Source organism: Aythya ferina (assembly GCF_964211825.1).
Source record: "Aythya ferina genome assembly, chromosome: 2".
Lineage (NCBI taxonomy): Eukaryota > Metazoa > Chordata > Aves > Anseriformes > Anatidae > Aythya > Aythya ferina.
The window spans coordinates 160,022,231-160,040,802 of NC_140297.1; the positions used below are offsets into that span (position 1 = coordinate 160,022,231).

At 52.0% G+C, this 18,572-nt stretch overlaps 1 protein-coding gene across 16 annotated transcripts in view; it reads right to left on the minus strand.

The window, feature by feature from the left end:
- Positions 1-18,572, minus strand: part of ZC3H3 (zinc finger CCCH-type containing 3) — a 120,799-nt gene that overhangs the window by 22,965 nt on the left and 79,262 nt on the right. For all 16 annotated transcript variants that reach the window (XM_084508500.1, XM_084508506.1, XM_084508511.1 and 13 more), the window contains 4 exons: positions 13,410-13,494; positions 11,512-11,670; positions 8,871-8,940; positions 3,812-3,943 (listed from right to left, as the gene is read on the minus strand). In XM_084508500.1, the coding sequence (XP_084364626.1) occupies positions 3,812-3,943; positions 8,871-8,940; positions 11,512-11,670; positions 13,410-13,494 (446 nt within the window). The remainder of the gene's footprint in view (positions 1-3,811; positions 3,944-8,870; positions 8,941-11,511; positions 11,671-13,409; positions 13,495-18,572) is intronic.

Below are 18,572 nucleotides of genomic sequence, written 5' to 3' on the forward strand. Positions count from 1 at the left end.
CTTGGTATGATGGCAAGCACCATGGCACGGCCGTCATCAGAAAACCCTGGGGAGCACCTGCAAGCAGCCCCATTTCTCCTTCCCTCTCTCCCCACTTCCCCCTTGGGCTTCCTCTGGTGCAGGTGACCGGCCCAGGAGGATGAGTTTTGCCCAACGGGACCGTTTTGTGGTGCTGGGGAAGGTTTGGTCCCTTTAGGAAGCTGTAGATCCACGTGCGTGCACGCAATGTGGAGCAGCTTCCCAACCCACAAGCCAGGAATGGGGAAGGATGCTGGAAATTGAGGTGCTCTGCTACCAGCAATCTCCTGTAAACAATTGACTTTGGGTGTTAAAATCCCTTAATTAAGGACGTGGCCACGCACTCGTACTGGAGCTGTCCCCTCTGTACGGGCACAAGGACCCTTTACGGTCTGTGTCCCCAAAAAAGGGATTTGGGAATGCAAAATCAAAGCATTTTGCACTTATTCTGAGCTCCTGATGAAGGCAGAGCAGGCCAGGCTCACAGAACGACCTTTTTTTTTGTACTAAAAGTGTGCACAGAGTTCGAGCTCACGGGATGGGCAAAGCCTGATCGTCTCGGCTGAAGCATCCTGCAAGAAACTCTAGAAAACACACAAGATGCGACAGCGCCATCAATTATGAATAATAACGGGCATTTTTTATGAAGGTCTGATAAAAAAAACAGCTTCTTCGGCGGAGCGCGGAGAGGAAAACCCAGCAGGCAGAAAGAGCCCAGAACAAATCAGGCACCAAAGGACCTCGATCCCTAATTCCTGAGCATCCTCCTCCGAATTTACCCTCCGAGGACGCCGCACGGACGCCGAGCGCCTTCGCCGTCCTCGCCCTGGGCGGCTTGGGGCTGCGGGCAGGCGGCTCCCGCGGCTCCTCGGACACGGCGCCGCAGAACGAGAGCGAAGATTTACTCCTGGCCTAAATTATTCAAAAGAAAAGGGACTGCGCATCTCTAACAAGGCATCGTTTTATGAAGCAAGGTTAACATTTTTACTTGATTCAGGAGAATATTATAAACTCTCCGGGGTCCATTTGAGGACTTTCTACTTGGAGCAAAGGCACGGACTCAGCACTTTTGGTATTATTTAGAGAATAAAATTAACCCTTAATGGCCCAGGCTGGTATTTCTCCTCCCCAGTTAAATATGGCCCGCTCAGCAATTTCTCCCCATATATAATTACAGGCTGCTATCCATCATCTGTAGGAGAATGCTTTTCTGACACTCTAAAAGTGACGCGGTAAGCACTTTTCCTAATAGAATAAATATTCTAAATATCTCTTTTATATTTTCATTTAAATTGGAATATTTTAAAATAATTGTAGGGCCGCTGCCCGCGTGGCTAGTGCTGTGCTGGAGGGAGGCGGCAGGACAGCTCTGTTTTCCTTCACGGGAGATGTTTACCCTGCACCCAGTCCCCTCCGCGCGCGCCGCCGCAAGAAGTAATTAGGCAAGGACTAATTTATTAGCCTCTCCCTCCACTCTTGCTGATGTCCGGCTTTTCTTCCAGCTCTAACTTTCGGCTTTTCTTCCTCCCTTTTGCCTGCTTTTCGCTCCGTTGCTGTTTTTCCCTCCAGAAGGGATGGGTTTGCTTTGCCAAAGGTGTTGTCCTCGGTTGTGTCAGGGTGCTGGGACAGCTGGTGGGGCGCCTGGTGGCTCTGCACGGTGACAGGTGACAGCTCCAACAGCTTCACCTCTGCCCACCCACCCCAACACGCCATGGCTTCGCCTTCTCTTTGGGCAAAACCACCTCCTGGGCATCTCCTTCAAGCACCCTCATCCATTTGGGGCTCTCCAACTCCCATATCCGCACCCAAGGATGGTGCTGAGACCTCCCAGCGCCTCGCTGGTGATACCTCTGTCAACCCGAGCTCCTGGGATGGAGAAAGAGGAGAAAAGCCCAAAGATCTGAGCTCCTAACAGCTCATACTGGCAAATCCCCTGGTGAAAAGGAGCCCAAAAAGGTTAAAAACCTCTCCGAGCAGCCGGTCTGCAAAACCATGCTTAGGCAGACACCCACACGTATCTATTAAATTCAATAAAATAATCTCGCTCCGTTGGCCCACTGGAGCGCTTTTGGGATGGTGCCTTGCGATCTGGCAGCCTTTCTCTAACCCAAATTATTGTTTCATTAGTGGCTCGTTTATTTTTTTTTCAGCTGGAGAGCCGATTTCGAGCGGTGTTTGCAGAACTCCTGGTGTGTTCTGAGTGTAGGGGCTGCAGCTCGGGAAGGAGATGTTCCCCAAATTTGTGTCTCGTCCTGCTTGCTCGCTGTTGGCTCATGGAGGAGCCTGAATTAAACCTGGACATGTCCATGATGTTTTCTTCCACGTAAAGCAAATGAATCCTTGAGGTTATGGAGAGAAGAGGACGGTTTCCATCCTCTCCTAGATCAGCGCTGGGTTCATAGGGATGCTGCACAGAAAATGGTCAAAGGACGGACAGAAATCCCACCACGTGTTACAAAAAGCTCTCCGCTACAGCAGAAACCATCCTCTCCATGAATCTTGAGACAACCTTGTCTAAACATTCAACCTGCTGGCAAGTTTACTGGCTACCCCTCCTTAATTATGAGTGTCTGTTGTGATGGTGTTGCTGGACTCATCAGTTTGGGATGGCACCGAGAGGAACCAAGTAAAGGCGGTCTGCACCTTGCTGGTGGGACCCGGAAGAAAACCATTTGCTCTACTAACAAAAAGCCCAAAGTGGTTTATACTCAGAGGCCAAACAAATGTTTAAATGAATAGAAAACAGCAAAGATGAAGTATGAAGGTCAGAAACGCCCAGGAGGTACCAGGAACCTTCTCCAGTGCAGCTACAGGAGGGAGCCCATCCTCAGCAGGAGGCTAACGAGGTCTCCCCGAGAGCCAAAGCAGCACCACAAGTTTCCTCTCATCCCTTTTGTCCTCAGTCATCTCCCCTGTGGCCCTGGAGCAAAGCATCCTAACTTAAACCACCCCGCAGTTAAAACAACCCTGGGGAGGAATTAATTGCATGACCAGCTCTCCCCCTTCCCACGAAGAGAGGGAAAAGGAGACCCTGCGGCATTTACGAGGAAGGGGGAAGATGTGAAATGTCAGATAAACCCCAAATTTCTCTCTTTTTGGTGCAACTGCCCCCACATTTTTTGGAAATCAGCAGCCATCAGTCAGCTCCAAGCCCTGGGCTCACTCGGGCTCCGTGTGTTTTGTACGGTGCCGTAAGCTCGGGGACGTGTTGTGTGCCTACCCTGGGTGCACATCGAGTCCCTGCAGGACTTCGCTGCATTGATCTAAGCAGAAGGAGCCAGGAGTGGGAGCCGGACTCCAGGAAACCCCCAGAAACGTACCCAGGCACAGCTGGAGGCTCACGTGCTGCAGTTACCCGAGGAAAGGCACTCCTGGTGCTAAAGCTGAGCCACAAGAGCTCGTGCTCAGCTTTAACGGAGCCAACGTGACTGCAAACAACCATTAACCTCTCCGTTTGCTCTGTGGAAAGCCTCTCCCTTCACTTCTCATCCGTTTAACCGAGCAGTGCCTGGGGCTGGGGCTGTCTGCTCATGCACAGGGCTCTGCTATCACACCAGCAAACATCGAGGATGCCTCTCGCATTTGTTCCCTTTCAATTTTTCCCCGCCTGCGAAGAAACAAAGCCGCTCTGCCCGTAAACCCTTTGGTTTTGCTCATCCCATCCAGGTGTTCGGCAGCTTCCAGCTCTACGGCTCCCTTCGGTGCCGTAGCTCGAGTGAAAAACAGCTCCGAGGCTCGCCGGCACCCCGAGCAGGCGGCGCGGGTCCCTCCCGCTTCGGCAAAACCTTTTTACCTTTTCTCCCATGGGGCAATAGCCTTTGAGGAAATCCTGGCACACTTCAGCCTTCCGGGAGACGTAGACGTGGCTGTAGGGGCAGTTGCTGTTGCTGCAGATCCCCTTTAGGAAGTAGGAGCACACCGGCATCTGCAGGGGCGAGAGGACGACAAACCCGTTAGCGCTGCCCCCAAGCTCGTGGCGATCCGGATCCGTTCCGACGCCCGGGGCTGAAATAAAACCCCATGAAATTCAATAAATAAATAAATCTCTGCCTTTTGCCAGCTGCTGATCTCGGAGATATTTGTAGCTTTTTGAGTGGTGCCTCGCAGCACAGCTCCTCGGTGTTACCTGGGCCCTCTGGATACCGGCACCGACGCTCCCGACTAACCTTGGAGAGGAGAGGAGGCTCCTCGCTTGCCCACGATGCCAACCCGAGCATCCTGGGGACCAAAAACACCGGTCCCGAGGGGCGATGCGTTGCCTGTAGCTGCAGCAGCAGCTCAGGGCTTGCCCCAGCCTTGCCACCTCCTCCCCTGGGAGCTTGCCAGCACCCCAAAAGCCAAACCAGCAGCGTTTTGGTGCCCCCGCAACTCAGCACGGGGGGAAAAGTGCTTTTTTTTTTAATTTTTTGTGCAAGTTGCATCACACCAAGGCACCCCCCAAGGCTGTGAGCGAAGGGGGTCCCTGCACATCGGAGGAGGGATGCTCCAGGAGCGAAGGAAAGGAGGAGGAGAGCTCTGGCTCCTTCTGTCCCAGCACATAAATGCGTGGGGCACGGCTCCCCACCTTCAGCATCGCTACAGCCGGCGGAAAAAAAAACAACAAAAAAAAACAACAAGAGAGCAAGGATCCTCCTCGTCCTCCGCCTCAAACCACCAACTTCACCTTCCGCGCAGCTGCTCTAATTAAAACCAAATTACCAGCCCGCTGCAATATTTCACCGTCCTTAACTCACCGGCCGCTCGCCGACGGGCGCGGGTGCCTTGCACCGCCTCGCTTCGTCCCCGCGCCCGGCTCCTGCCTCTCGGCCCCCCTAAATGCAAAATTTACTTACTGCTCGGTGCCCTGCCGATCCCTTTGCTCGCCCGTCTCAGCCGGCTCGTGGCCCCAGACCAATATTTCCCCTTCTGCGCCAAGCGCAGGCGGAAAAGTCCCTTTCCCTGAAGGGCACGGCGGGGTTTGAACCAAATTGGCTCACTTGAGGGAAAGAGAGAGAGAGGGAGAAATGGCAGGAAGGAGGGAGGGGAGGGGGAAAGCCGCGAGAGGAAAGAAAACAAAGGGTGCTTTAAGAGAGAAGAGTTTATTTTTAATTGTCTTTTAACTGCAGGCATTAACATAAAGGACAGGGCTCTGGGGCTATCTTTTTTTGTTGGTGGTGGTGTGACCGTAAATGATTCCCTTAATGTAGTTTTTGATATAGAGCCCAAATTAGCTCTAATAAAAAGGGATAATAAAGCCAGCTCTTATACAAAAATAAACTCCTCCTAGCTGTCAAGCCTGAGCCATTATCAAGAGGAAGCAGCGCTCTCATTTCAATTAACCTTGTTTGCACCCCACTACGTCCACACAAATAACAATAACATTAATTCAAGGCACTGGTGCGGTGCGTCCATATTAGACAGCTTTGACTATGTACACGCTTTGGAGCCAGCAGCTAATGAACCCGAAACTCAACGTGAATTTCCAAATTGCTCACAACAGAGTTTTGAAGCTCTATTAGGGAGAAAAATGCTGATTCTTTTCGAGTTCCTCAAGGGGAAAAGCTGTTGTAGCAGCAGCAGGCGGCTGCCCGAGCCCTAGCCTCTCGCTAACCTTCAGTCACAAACCCGTTCATTCACTTTTTACCCGTTCCCCTAAATCATTGGGATGTGCTGGAGGCTCTGCCCCGCCGCACGGAAAGCCCCCAGCAGCGCCTCTGTGGCTGCTCCTCAGCCGAGGGCTTCGCACCAAGCCCCCCCTGGGGTAAAAAACCCCGAGCTTCAGGTTCCCCTGTCCTCCAGAAAGGTTTTTCTGCTACAGTTTTTCCACTGCTGAAGGGCAGTTTTGCTTCCCAAGCCATCTGCGAGGCTTGGTGCCCATCTGGAGCAGCGCTCTGCTCCGGGGCAGCGAGCAGAGAGCATCCCTGGAGTGGGACTGGGGCTAGGGAAGGAAAGGATTTGGCTGTTTAGGATGGGGAAAAGCTCTCTGCTGCCTCACTACTGTCACAGCTGAATCCACACAACCTCCGTGTATAAAACACGGGGATTGTCCCCGGTTCTCAGTGGGGAAACTGAGGCACGCACCGGTCGAGCACGGGTTTTGTCCTCAAATCAATAGCTTGGGGTCAGGCACCCCATCCGGGTGACTTTTCCCCTGAGGTGGGACACACGATGACAACACAAGAGCTCCCCCACTGGCACCCCGAGCACCTGGGTGCCCCCCATATATGCAAAGAGAAACGGAGAACAAATTAACGGGGCCATCCGCAAAAACCTCGGGCACCGCCGGGGAGCCCCCAGCCACCACCTCCTTGAAACTGAGCACCAGGAAGCAATAATTAACCCTATTAAAGCTCCAATTTGAATAGAGGACCTGCCTGGCATGAGGTGTGAGCGGGGAAAACGCTGCCTTCCTCTGCCGAACGCCTTTTCCCGTCTCCCTCCCCGGGTGTGCTGGTTGATAAATGAGGCTCCCAGCACCTCTGCTAGTAATCACCCGGGTTAACAGGGAGCCACGGGAGCTGAAGAGCAGAGTCGCCTCTCGCTTTGGGCAGCCGGCTCCCCGCGGCTATAAATCACCCTGAGCAGGCTGGAACTCCACGGAGGAGCTTGTTTCTCTTCCAGCTCATGCTGACGACAAGCACGGGGCAAGCGGAGAGCTCCGAAGCGCTCCGGGGGGCCTAATCCCGCGACAAATAATCCTCCTTCCCCGCCGAGCGCGACGTGCGTGGCTAGAAAACACCTGCTCCGAAATATATTTGTTTCGGAGGCACGACAGAGGGCTGGCACCTGCCTGCTTCACATGGAGGAGAGTTGAGGTAAGAGCTCAGCCTGCGGTGACGACGCTTCGTGAGACCACGCGTGCCTGCTAAGGAGAAGGGCGAGATGGGCAGAGACCCCCGCATCTCATGGGGCCCCTTTGGTTCTCTCTAAATCCTAAATCTTGCACAGGTTTTTGCCCTGGGACCAAAACCAGGCTCTAACACCTGCTGAAATACCCCAGGAGCGCTGAACTCCGTGGTACAGATGGAAGGCGATCGCCCCGTGCCATCTGGATCGGCGTCGATCCTTCGGCTCACGGGCATGGGCTTGTGTGCACACCAGTTATTGCAGTGTAAAGAAGCAGCAGCGCTTTTACAAACCATCTTACCCCAATATCCCCTCCAAATTTCTGCTATGATATGCCAACAGCCATGTAAAAAGCCAATCCCTTCGCAAGCCTTTCTTCTTTCTTGGTTTCTTTATTCCTGAAGTCTCGCTACATGTTATAGGGAAAAAAAAAAAACAACTTCCAACAGCCCTCCTGCCTTCTATCACTTCTCATCCCCATCCGTCCTCGTCGTGCCGTGAGTCAGGGAGTGCAGCTGTCCCCAGTCTATCTCCTCTACTTTATATACTCATGATTAAGTGACTCTGAAGAGAGAGGCATGTAAAAAACATATGGTGCTTTGTGTCTTGCTCAGAGCGACTCCGCTCACCACCGGCATAACTTATGAGCTCCTCGCCGACAACGAGCCTGCCGTATGCAGGCAGGGGGGGAAAGGAGACAAGAAAAACTGCACGGCCAAAGGCAGCTGCTGTAGGAAAAGGTCCTGTTTTAGACGCTGATGAGAGCCAGTGAGCCCCATGGGTTAAATCTTTTACGGGCAGTAATAGCGCTGTGGTTTACCTGCACGATGCTGGACAGGGGAATGAGGGCAGTGACCACAAAATCACAGGATGGCTGAGGCTGGGAGGCACCTCTGGGTCCATCTGCTCCAGCCTGTGCAAGCTCCAGTCCCTGTCCTGCCCTAGGCAAAGCCGTGAAAGCTTTGACAAAGCCACTTCCAACAGTGTGCCAAACCCACAGCCAGTGGGGCCACAGGCTCATCACGTACCACGAGGAAAGACCGAGCTTGGTCATGGGTTTCTCCAGAAAAACTGAATTCTCATTCCCATCCCAACTTTTGGCACCTCCACCCTGACAGCGGGACCTGTCACAAACCATTTCACTCATGCAGGGACCCAACTCATTGTATTTTTGATGTCCCAGTGGGATTAACCTTCCTGCTCTTTTCTGGGTGATTCTCTGGCTGTAGTAGAGAAATGTTCCTGCAAATCCGCTAAAACAACACGTAAACACGTGCTCAATGCACATCCCAGCTTGGTGAAGGACCTGAGGCCACACAACCTTCAGCACCGACTTCACCTCAGCTGAAAAGCCTGAGGTCTCCAAAGCTATGTCCGACTGGAAATCCTAGCCACCGTACAGAGTTGAACCTGCTAAACTGTCAGCTGATCATCACTAAAAGAAAACCTAATTATTTTTCCACCTGGCACTGTGTAATAAAACCACGGAGCCCCAGATACACCAAGCAGGATGAAAACGAGGATGAAATCAAAAGCCATTCTGCCAGGGAGTTCCTCTGCCTGGCTTTTTAGAAAGGTTAATTTATGCCTCAAAGCTCCCGGATGCCACAGCATCGTCCTTGTCCGACCCCAGCGTGGGATGATTTGGAAGGAAGGGTGATCTGGCAGAGGTAAATAAGGATTAGACGTGGCAAACAATGCTCCCGTGCTCTTTCCCTCTGAGTTTAAGTACTCCTTAACCCAACACGTGTTATTGATACTTCCAGCAGCCCCAGGTGCTCTGGTTTCCAATCCGCTGCTTAACGCACTAATCTACTGATTCACCACGCTGGTTTAAGAGGCGCACTCTGCTCCCATTATAAGCTCTGACCCCGTAATGAGCCTGAACAGCTTGGCAAGCAAACTACAAATGAACTCTATTTGAAGCACTCTGTAACACAGGTTTCCCTACAGCCGTCATAAACGCTGCCTCTGTAGGTCAGCTCTCTCATAAAGCCGCGGCGAGCTCGTTAGGAAGCCATACAGACCTTGTCTTTGGAAACTTTGTGGGAAAATGGGCAATTCCCATCCGTCTTCTTGCACGTGCCACGGAGAAACCTGCCAAAAAAAAAAAACAGAGGGAGAGGGCTGAGTGTGAGATCAGGTGGGTCACAAAATGCAACTTTCTAACATTGAGTCTCTTCCTGGAGCAATATCCCTGCAAATTAACATGACCGCTGCAGAGTTCATTGTTAAAGCCCATAACAGGCCATAAATCAGTCCTTTTCCGGACAGATTTTGCTCTCTCACTGTATTTGGCTGCTTATTAGCAGTCAGAACAATGTAGTGAATGACAGAGTGGTGGAGGGTGCAGGCACCTCAGGGCCATCAGGTCAACCCCCGCCACAGTAGGGGCCTACAGCAGGGTGCCCAGCCCTGAGGCCTGGTGGGTTTGGGGAGCTCCCATGAGGAGTCCCCAGCTCCTGGTCCCAGTGCTGGGGCTCTGGCACCTGCTGGGGACCAGGGGGAGCTTCCCGGGCTCCAGGTTGGGCCCACGGCCTCTGCTGATGGCCCTGGGGCCCCCTGAGCAGAGCCTGGCCCTGGCCTCTCGCATCTCCCTGCAGGGCCTCAGGGACATGGGGGAGCTCCCCCAGTGCCTCCTCCTCTCCAGGCCGAGCAGCCCCAGCTCTTGGGGTCTCTCCTCATGGTAGGGGGGCTCCAGGCCCTGCCACCCCTCAAGGCCCTGTGCTGGGCTCTCCCCAGTGTGCCCAGGGCTCTCCCCAGTATGCCCAGGGCTTTCCATCTCAGGGTTGGATGGAGACTCAAAACAGCACAAGCAGCAGAGATTCCTAAGGTCTGAAAGTAGCATAGTCAACCACCCGATTTACTCCCCAGAATAAGAACAATGGAGTCAAAATGAGGACTCAGTAGCCAGCACCATAACCCTCTGTGTCACCAGAAGTAATCCTCACACCTTGGACACGTATGTCTTGGTGCTCATGAGGATGAGAAACTGAGTGCAAGCAAGTAAAATCAGTTTTAAAAAATCATTTTAAAAAAGAAAAAAGTCACTTTTCCTTCTGTATTGTCTCCCACGGAGCTTTGTGCAACCCACCAATGATTTCTAGCACGGCAGCAATTTTAAGGAGAAATTAAGAGTTCATCAGTGGAGTTGGCTTTTCTACGCTTTTTAAATGACTAATAATATAGTTTAATCAACTGTTGGGCAGGTATAATGAGCTGGCTACATTAATCAGTTCTCCTGTAATAAATTACCAAGTCTCTTAGCTGCCTGGCATCACAGGCTGAAGGACTCAAACCTGTTGCAAAGATCTGAGCCGGTCTGTGCAACACGTCAGCTCCAAACAACACAAATGTAGTTGTGGTAGTAGTAGTAGTTGTACTGACAGTAGGGTGATGGTTGGACCAGATGATCTTGAAGGTCTTTTCCAACCCTTATAATTCTATGAACTGGTCTGTGATAGATGCTGCCAGGAAGAAATCACCTAGTGCATGGCGAGGGCAGGCTCTTAGATCATTCAGCAAAATCCAGGCTACTATGACATCCTCACTGTGTGCCTCCATCAACTCCAACGAGTATTATCCAAAACCCATGAAGCAGTTTGATCGAGTTGGACAGCCTTTTCAGGGCCTGGCTAAATATTTTAGCCTCAAGTCCCACCTTGCAAACTCTGATGGCATTCTCAACCCGACAGCAGTAACTAATGGCTAAGGATTATTTTTCTGATTATATTTTAAATATATTTTTATATAATAATATATATTTTATATAATAATATAATATTTTATATAATAATGTATTTTTTTTAATGTTGATTTGATCTTATTACAGGTTCTTACTACAAGTTTTTAGATCTTTTTAGTTCTTCTGCACTATGATATGATGTGATTACTTGGCAGGCATAAGTGTACAGGTGGTGGCATCCACCTCCAAATTGTGAAGTAAATATTTCTGTAGTTCCTAGAAGCTGCACCAAATACCTAAAGCATGTATACTTAACTTCAAGTCTTAATGTGATGTATAACTAGCATGAATAGGTCTCAAATGTTGCATAAATTCAGAAAAGAAAAAAAAAATAAACACCAGAAGAGATTAAATAGATCAGGATTCTCTTGTCTGACAAGCTTGGATAGAAAGGAAAGACTATATAGAGTTATAAATGGTGCCTAGAAGGCGATTAGGGAATTATCCTATTCTTCTCATGAACGAGGAGGTGCCTAACGCAGCAGTCAGGCAGGCAGTTGAGGAGGCATTTTTCACGCAGAGCCCTATTCAGTTACGCAACCCATTGCCACGAACATCACGCATTAAAGAAAGGACAAAATCCATTCACAAAAGAAGAGAATTGCTGACTATCACAAGATGCTTTGGTGGCAACCTCCAGCGACTGCAAGCCCTATCAGGCAGCAGGGTTTCACTGCCAGAAGCTGAGAGATCCCAGAAAAAAAAAGAAAAGAGTCCTCTGTGAACCTCATCTCATTCTCCTCCTGAAGGCACCTTCCAACCCCAGGGCATTGGGCAGACCCTGGGCCTGACCCAACCCAGCAATTCTCATGTTCTTACATCTCCATTATCAGGATTTTTCCCCAAATGAGCAAGCTCTGAAGCCATCTGCTGACCCAGTGATGGCTCAAAGCAACGTGGATGCTCAAAGCATCCATCCATACCTGGTGCAGACGGCCACCTTCTCTGGATCATGGATGTAGGGGCAGTTCTCCCCGCGATTACACCTGCCGAAGCGGTTGTAGTACATGCAGTACTCCTTCTTCTTCTCTTTCTTCTGCTTGGCTTGACGAATGATGGCCAAACTCCGCTGAACGGCACGGCTAAACGGAGTGAGACAGACAGGTTGTGGTAACCCTTCCAACTTCAACGCAACGTCATAGAACAGCATAGAGAAAATAGGTCAACTGCACCCAAATCACAGAGAAGCACAAAGTTCCACTTTGAGAAGGGAGGGAGATATTTAGAAAATTCATACTGGGCCAAAAGTCACAAAAGCCTTTTGTGACTTTTGGACAACTTCAACCTGAAGCTTTAAAAATCTGCAAGATGAGGCCAGTCGTAGAAGAGGTCATGACCAGGACAGCTGGGCCTGGAGCAGAGGCCATGAGCTGATTTGCTCACCCAGGAGAAGACAAAAGGGAGATTTTATTGTCCTCTGTGACTGTTTATGGGATGGTTCAGAGATCGTGGAACCAGAACTCCTCAGAGATGCGGTGTAAGGACGAGAGTCCCTTTGGTGCCAGAGCCCCTACAGAGACCTTCAGGGATCCCTCTGTGACCATGACCGTCTCCAATGACTTTGTGAGCATGGAGAGAGCTCCGTGCAGTTTTTATGAGCACAGTGAGACAAAAAATATCCTTTTTTTGTGCTGGGCTCACGCAGCACAGGCTGCAAACACCAGGCAACTCAGGGGGTACATCAGCACAAGTCCTAAGGGTCACAGTAGCATTACCCACGATAAACTCACTCAAGGCAACTATTTTAGGGGGGGAATGCACATTTTTACCTCTGTATTGACCAACTGCAGCTTTCCAGTTAAAATGTGCTAAGAAAACTTCATGCAGCCAAAATGCTGACTGTGAAAGCCCCTCTATATGGTGTGATAAGGTTTTAGAAAAAAAGAGTCTTTCCTTGCTGAAATTATGATATTGATAACCACGGTGGCTACCTGAGATATTCAGCCAGGCCACCGGCACGTGGACCTCAGTGGCCAGCGCTGAATTCGGACTCCACCACCGATCAACTTTGACAGCAGGTTTTAAATCAGTTGGTATAAATGATAGGAGAGGATAAAATATAGCCAGGATCTGGCACTATGTCTGCGTAGACATCTGGAACCAACACGCTTCGGGGATAAATTTCAGTCTACTACAATTAAGCGGGGCTTGTCTGCGAGAGCTCACGCTTAAGGACGCGATGATATGCGGCACATCTGTGGCACAGAAGCGAGGCGATGGGAAAGTCAGGAGGGTGCTGAGCACCAGCGATGTGCTGTTGTGCCCGGGGTGCTTCCCTGCTGGTGCTGGAGGTTACTGGTTTGCAGGGGCAGAGCACCCAGTGAGTACTGGTTCCAAGTTTTCAGGGGCTGAGCACTGGTTCCCAGCTGGAACAGCTCAGCAGAGCCAGCAAGAAGCAAAACCTGCAAGTTTTCTGGGCTGAATGGGGATGAAATTCTCTGGATCAGGGGGAAAAAACACCAAACTGCTGCGATTCAGGTGACGGTGACGCTGCTGCCCTCGAGAACAATGCAGTTGTTGTTTTAAAAAGGGACTTTTGGAGAGGGCTGGAGCAGGTTTTGGCGTTCGTTGCCTGCACAAAGGTGCTGATATCCATTACTAACCTTTCACACCCTTTCAAGAGCACCTTTCAAAGCAGAAACCAGTGGTTTTTGCTGAGTTTACAGCCGCCTCGTGGCAGAGGATGGGGGAAAACCAGCGGTGCTTCGGTCCTTCACCGAACAAAGAGCCGGTGAAACAGCCTCGTGCCAAGTTTTTGACCCCATCCTGAGCATAAAGCATCCGGAGGGGGAATGTGCTGATCCTCCCCGTGGGTACAGACCTGGCAATGTAGCGGCTCGTCGTGGATCGGTTCAGGATACCAGATGGGGAGAAGCCAGAACCGCCGGGCGTCCCGCTCAACCTCACTGTTTGAAACAGAAAGAGAAACACAGGCACGTTCAGGACAATTTGCTCCGAAGCGAGAAATTCAGCAGGAATTCATGTGGTCCTTGGCTAAGACAGCAGCCCCGAGAGCTGAGGATGCTCTTTGCAGACCTGCCTGCTGCCGGCACCTCTGTGCCGGCCACACCAAGGACGAGCCCTGCCAAAAAGGGCTCCAAATCCATCAGGTGCCCTTTTCCTCCATGCTCAAACCTGCTGGGAAACCCCCCCCGGGGAACCCGCATGCACTGGAGCAACCTTGGAGGCTCGGCAGAAGCAGCTCACGCTCCCTGCAGCAGCCCGGGGAAGCCCAGCAGCTGCCTGGAGCCCGTGCGTGCACATAATTAAATCGTCCTCGAGCGGCGCAGGGAAGACTGAAGCGAAAATAAAGGCTCGGCTCGCGGTTTTCCAGGTGGCACGAGCGCGCCTCAGTCACTCACCTGCCAGCCCGGGCGTGCTGGGGAGTGAGTGAGCGGGATTTGATAGCTCCCCCCGCGCTCGAGCTGTCACTCTGGCTGCTGGCACCGGCAAAACCCCAGCTGTTCCCTCTGAAAATCAAAAGCGACGGCGCGGGAGCGATGCCGGCACGGGTGGCACGTGCCCGTCCGTCAGGGCATCAGGCAGCCCTGATATGGGATGCAAGTCCGGGTCTTCCTCGTGCAGCCACCAAAAAATAACTGAGTGTTTGAGCCACTTTTGCTGAATTATTTTGTTTTTTTTTTCTGTTGTTTTTTTGGCTTACAGCTGGGGTCCTGCTTCCCCGAGAGGTGCTCCAGAGCATCGCGCTCCAGCAAGGCTGCCCCTCCAAACGATGCAGGGACACAGACCCAAATTAAAGCCGGTTATTAGGGCCGGGATAGAGCCTCCCTCAGACCTCTGTAATTACATTAATGATCTTTAAAACAAGCTCAGCAGGACAAACTATCCCAGGAGTGGGATCCCCTGGGTGGAAAAGCTCTTGGGTATGCGTGCGTTGCCGTGCCCGTGCGCCATCCTTTTAGTTAGTTTTAACAATCTGCCAGCCACATCCTTGCCCGAGAAGGCACAAAATAAATCAATAGATAAATAAATAAAAGCTGCAACGGTCTCACGCAGCTGGGTTTTAAGCGTGTATATACCCAAAATAAATCCATGGCTGAATTTATTTTATTTTTTTTGCACAGCTTTAATCTTCCCGCAAGAAGGCTCGCTGGCTAAAACCACTGAAATCGCTGGGAGGACTGAACGTGTGCGATGCTGGCTGGCCGATGCACGTCTCCCGGAACAGGTGACCGTGCTGTGAATTAATTTGCAGCCTGCAGGCACTTTGCACGCCTGCGAAACGCTCCCATCCATCCCAAAACACAGGGCAGAAGAGCCTGGTCGGCGTGCCGGCCACATCCAGCGAGGCAGCAGCCTGGCAGCAGGCTAAGAAACCCTTCCTACGAGCTTCCACGCTGTCCAACCTCCTAATTACTCGCCCAGAGTGGAAATCCTCGCCCAACTAATAGGGCAGTGCCTAAATATTTACCCAGGAGGAGCTGCGCAATGGCACCGGTTCGGAAGCTCCCTAATTACGCGCGGAGCCCGTTAACGCGCAGCAGCCTGGAAAGGGGCGAAGCCTCATTTCTCTCTTCCATCTCTTAGGATTTACAGGAGGGTGTCGTTTTTAGAAGCCTTTCCATCACGTAAAAATTAATTTAAATGCTCAAAGCAACGAGCGAGGGGATGCAGGCAGGGGGATTTATCGCTGCACCCCTGTTGGAGGGGCCAAGGAGCCCAAGTTTTTCTTCGAAGCGACACAAAAAGATGTTAAGTGCTGAAGGTCAGAGCAGGACGGAAGCAAGGCGGAGATTTTGGGGTCTCCCTGCGTTACCAGAGTTACCCACGCGGTGCGAAATTGGGGCAGAAAAAGACACAAGAGGGCTGGAGAGGGGTTAAATTTAGAAAAAGGAGCTGAGACGTGCTGGTGCGCGATCCCCCGGGGAGCACGGCAGCAGGCTCTGGATTAAAGGGAACAAAATGCTGCAACCATGCCCCCAGGGCTTGACTCTGATCTTGGGGGGGGTCTCACGGGGTCCTTTCTTCAGATGCGACGCGATTTCGCACGAGGGGACCTCAGCACGCCGGGGAGAGCATCGGCGTCGGGGCCAAGCGCCGCCGGTCCTATAAAAGTCCCTTGCTGCAGAGCTCGAAAGGCGGCGAAGGCAGAGGGAACAAGAGGAGGGGAAAAAAAAAATAAAGAAGAAATAAATAATAAAAAAAAAAGCTGCTGGGGAGAGCATCAAGGAACTGCACATTAAGGGCTTTTTAACTGATTACACCCAGCACGGCGGCGTCAGGCTTGATATTTTATACCCCGCGTAAGGGACAGGTGTTTTTCTCCCTCCGCCTTTCCTTTTTTTTTTTCTTTTCTTTTTTTTTCTTCTTCTTTTCCTTAATGATCGAGCCGGGCTGAGGCACATCATCTGTAAGGGAAGACGCAGCCCGTGCAAACGGGGCTGCTCCTCTCCATGCATCACCCGCAGCCGACGCTGCCTGCTCCGGCGGTGACGGCGAGCGCTGGGAAGTGATTGTTGTACCTAACCCAGCCGGGAGGCTCGGCGCGTCTCTCCGGAGGGAACGGGAGCTGTCATGTTCATTAAATGCATGATTACAGCTATGATTAATAGCAGGGGCTACAGCCTAACTACTTTTTTTTTTTTTTTTTTTTTTTTTTTTCCCTTTCGCTCTGAAGGAATCCGCGGGCGAGCAGCGCGGCAGCCTGGCTCCGCTCCCTCGGTTTTTTCCGCGGCGCCTGCCTCTACCCGCTCCAAAATTGGGATTTGGGGAGCAGAAAAGGGGAAAAAGGAACAACCCAGCCCTGCCGAATGGACTCCCCAAGCGCCAAAGGTGGTTAAAATGAGCGGGGTGGAGGCTGTGCCCCTCTGCCAGCACCCCTACCTTAGTCCTGATGTCTTTCCCTGGAACACAAACCCAGCTTGCAGCTCTTGGTTCCCTCCCCGGTCTCCAATCCCGCTCCTCCAGGGGAGGATTTCCCCTGAAATCCTTCCAAATTGTGCCTGGGAGCCAAGCTCGGCGCTCCCAGGACGTGGCACGGGGTGCACGAGGCACCCAGCTCACGGCTCCTCTCACCCCAGGGCTCCTCCTGCAGCAGGGCGCTCAGCACCTTCCTTCGCGTTCGGGTCAGCCCCAAATATTGCAGAGGGATCCCTGTTAATTATGACCTGCTTAATTATTTAGGAACGACTTCAGTGCTCGTATCAGGGGTCCCTTTATTGGGACCTCAGCACCGCCGCGGTGGAAACGTGGAAAGAAGCGTGATGTAGGTAATTTGTTGGATTTTTGTTGGTTTTTTTAGTTTGTTGTTTTAATTTGGTTTGGTTTTTTTTTTGGGGCCGTGTGGGTACAGAGATGCCATTCGTTTTGCCGGGTGCTGAACCGAAAGTTTCGAGGCCGGCACCCGGTTAATTTATTTCTTTAATTAGCAGCCGTTTAAGCGGCTTCTAAGCGTCGCAGGCGATCAGCACCCGCGGCTGCCGGGGGTGATTTATTTCATCTCCCCGGACGGCACGAGCCCTCTGGAAGGGAAAAACGTTAAAGGGGATGCGGGAGAGCAGCTGGGCACGCTTCCCCTCCCACCCCAACAGGATCGAGCACGTCCCTGCTTCAGGCGTTTGGTTCTTAACGAGGCACGCTCAATTAACGAAGCGTTTCGGCGCTGTTGCGTGACCGGCTCGGCGGAGGCGTGGCGAGGAGGTTGGAGAATCTCCCGAGCTCTGCACGTCGCGGAGACCAGGTCCTAAACCCGAGAGGCTGAGCTAAAAGGGGATGAGGATTGAGCAGTCCCCAAGCTAAAGGGGTTGGGTTCAAAAGGGACCGAGGGACTGAGCGGTCGGACAATCCCAAAACCAAGGGGTTGAGCTCAAAAGGATCCGAGGGATGGCGCAATCCCAAATCTGAGGGTGTGAGATTGAAGGGACAGGGGGATTGAGCAATCCTAAAGGCATGTGACTGAGCTCAGGAGGGACCAAGGGATTCATGAATCCCAAACCCAAGCCATTAGGATCTAAGGGGATATGGGATCGAGCAATCCCAGCCCCAAGAGATTGAGCTCAAAGGGGATGTGGGATTGAACAACCCCAGCCCCAAGGGATTAAACTCTAATGGGATATGGGATTGAGCAATCCCAGCCCCAAGGGATTAAGCTGAAATGGGATATGGGATTAAACAATCCCAGCCCCATGACACGGAGGGCACATTCTTCCCCCAAGCCCCCGGCACCGTCGCCGGCTCGCCGGCAGCGCTGAGCGTTTGCCAGCGGGGATGTCGCTGCCACGATGGCAGAAGGGGGAAACTGAGGCAGGAAGAGCTGTTAAGCACCAGGATGGAGAGAGGGAACGTGTTGAGATTTGGGAAAGGCCCCCCAGCCCCGTAGGGTTGAACTCGGCCGTGAGTTTGGGAAATAATTCGCTCTCCTGGTGTCAGAGGCACCGCCATGAAGCCACCGCGGCGGCATTTAGGGCGCACGTGGCGAGAAGCTGAAGCACCTCTTAAAGCTCCACCGCTGGGAGCTCGGCCGTCGTGGGAGAAGAGAGGGATCTTGAAGCCTTCTGAGTTTATAAAAAATAAATAAATCCAAAAAAAAAGGAAAATTTGATGATAAATAAGACCTTAACACCCGAGGAGCTGTTGACGGCCACGAGCATCCCTCCAGCAGGCAGAGCCAGCGCGTCCTGACAGCCACCAGCACCGTGAGCACGAGCTGCTGGCTTTTCCAGGCATCCGTCGAAGTCGTTCAGGGGAAAATTTCCCCACGGGAAGCATCTGAAAACCCGCTGGAGTGAGCCCACATCGCAGGCTGCAACAGCTCTGCCCCCACGGCAGCAGCTCGTGCCCATAGCGGGGTCAGGGCTGCTCTCCGGCCCGTGTCAAACCTTCATTTTGTTCCTGCTGCTTTCAATCTCCTCTCTGCTCGTTTCTTTATTGCTTCCCCTTGTAGATTTGTCGTGGAAACGCTGTGGCGCCGGGACCTTTCCCCCCGTTTCGTGGAAATCCTGGCAGAAACGGCTACAGCACTTCT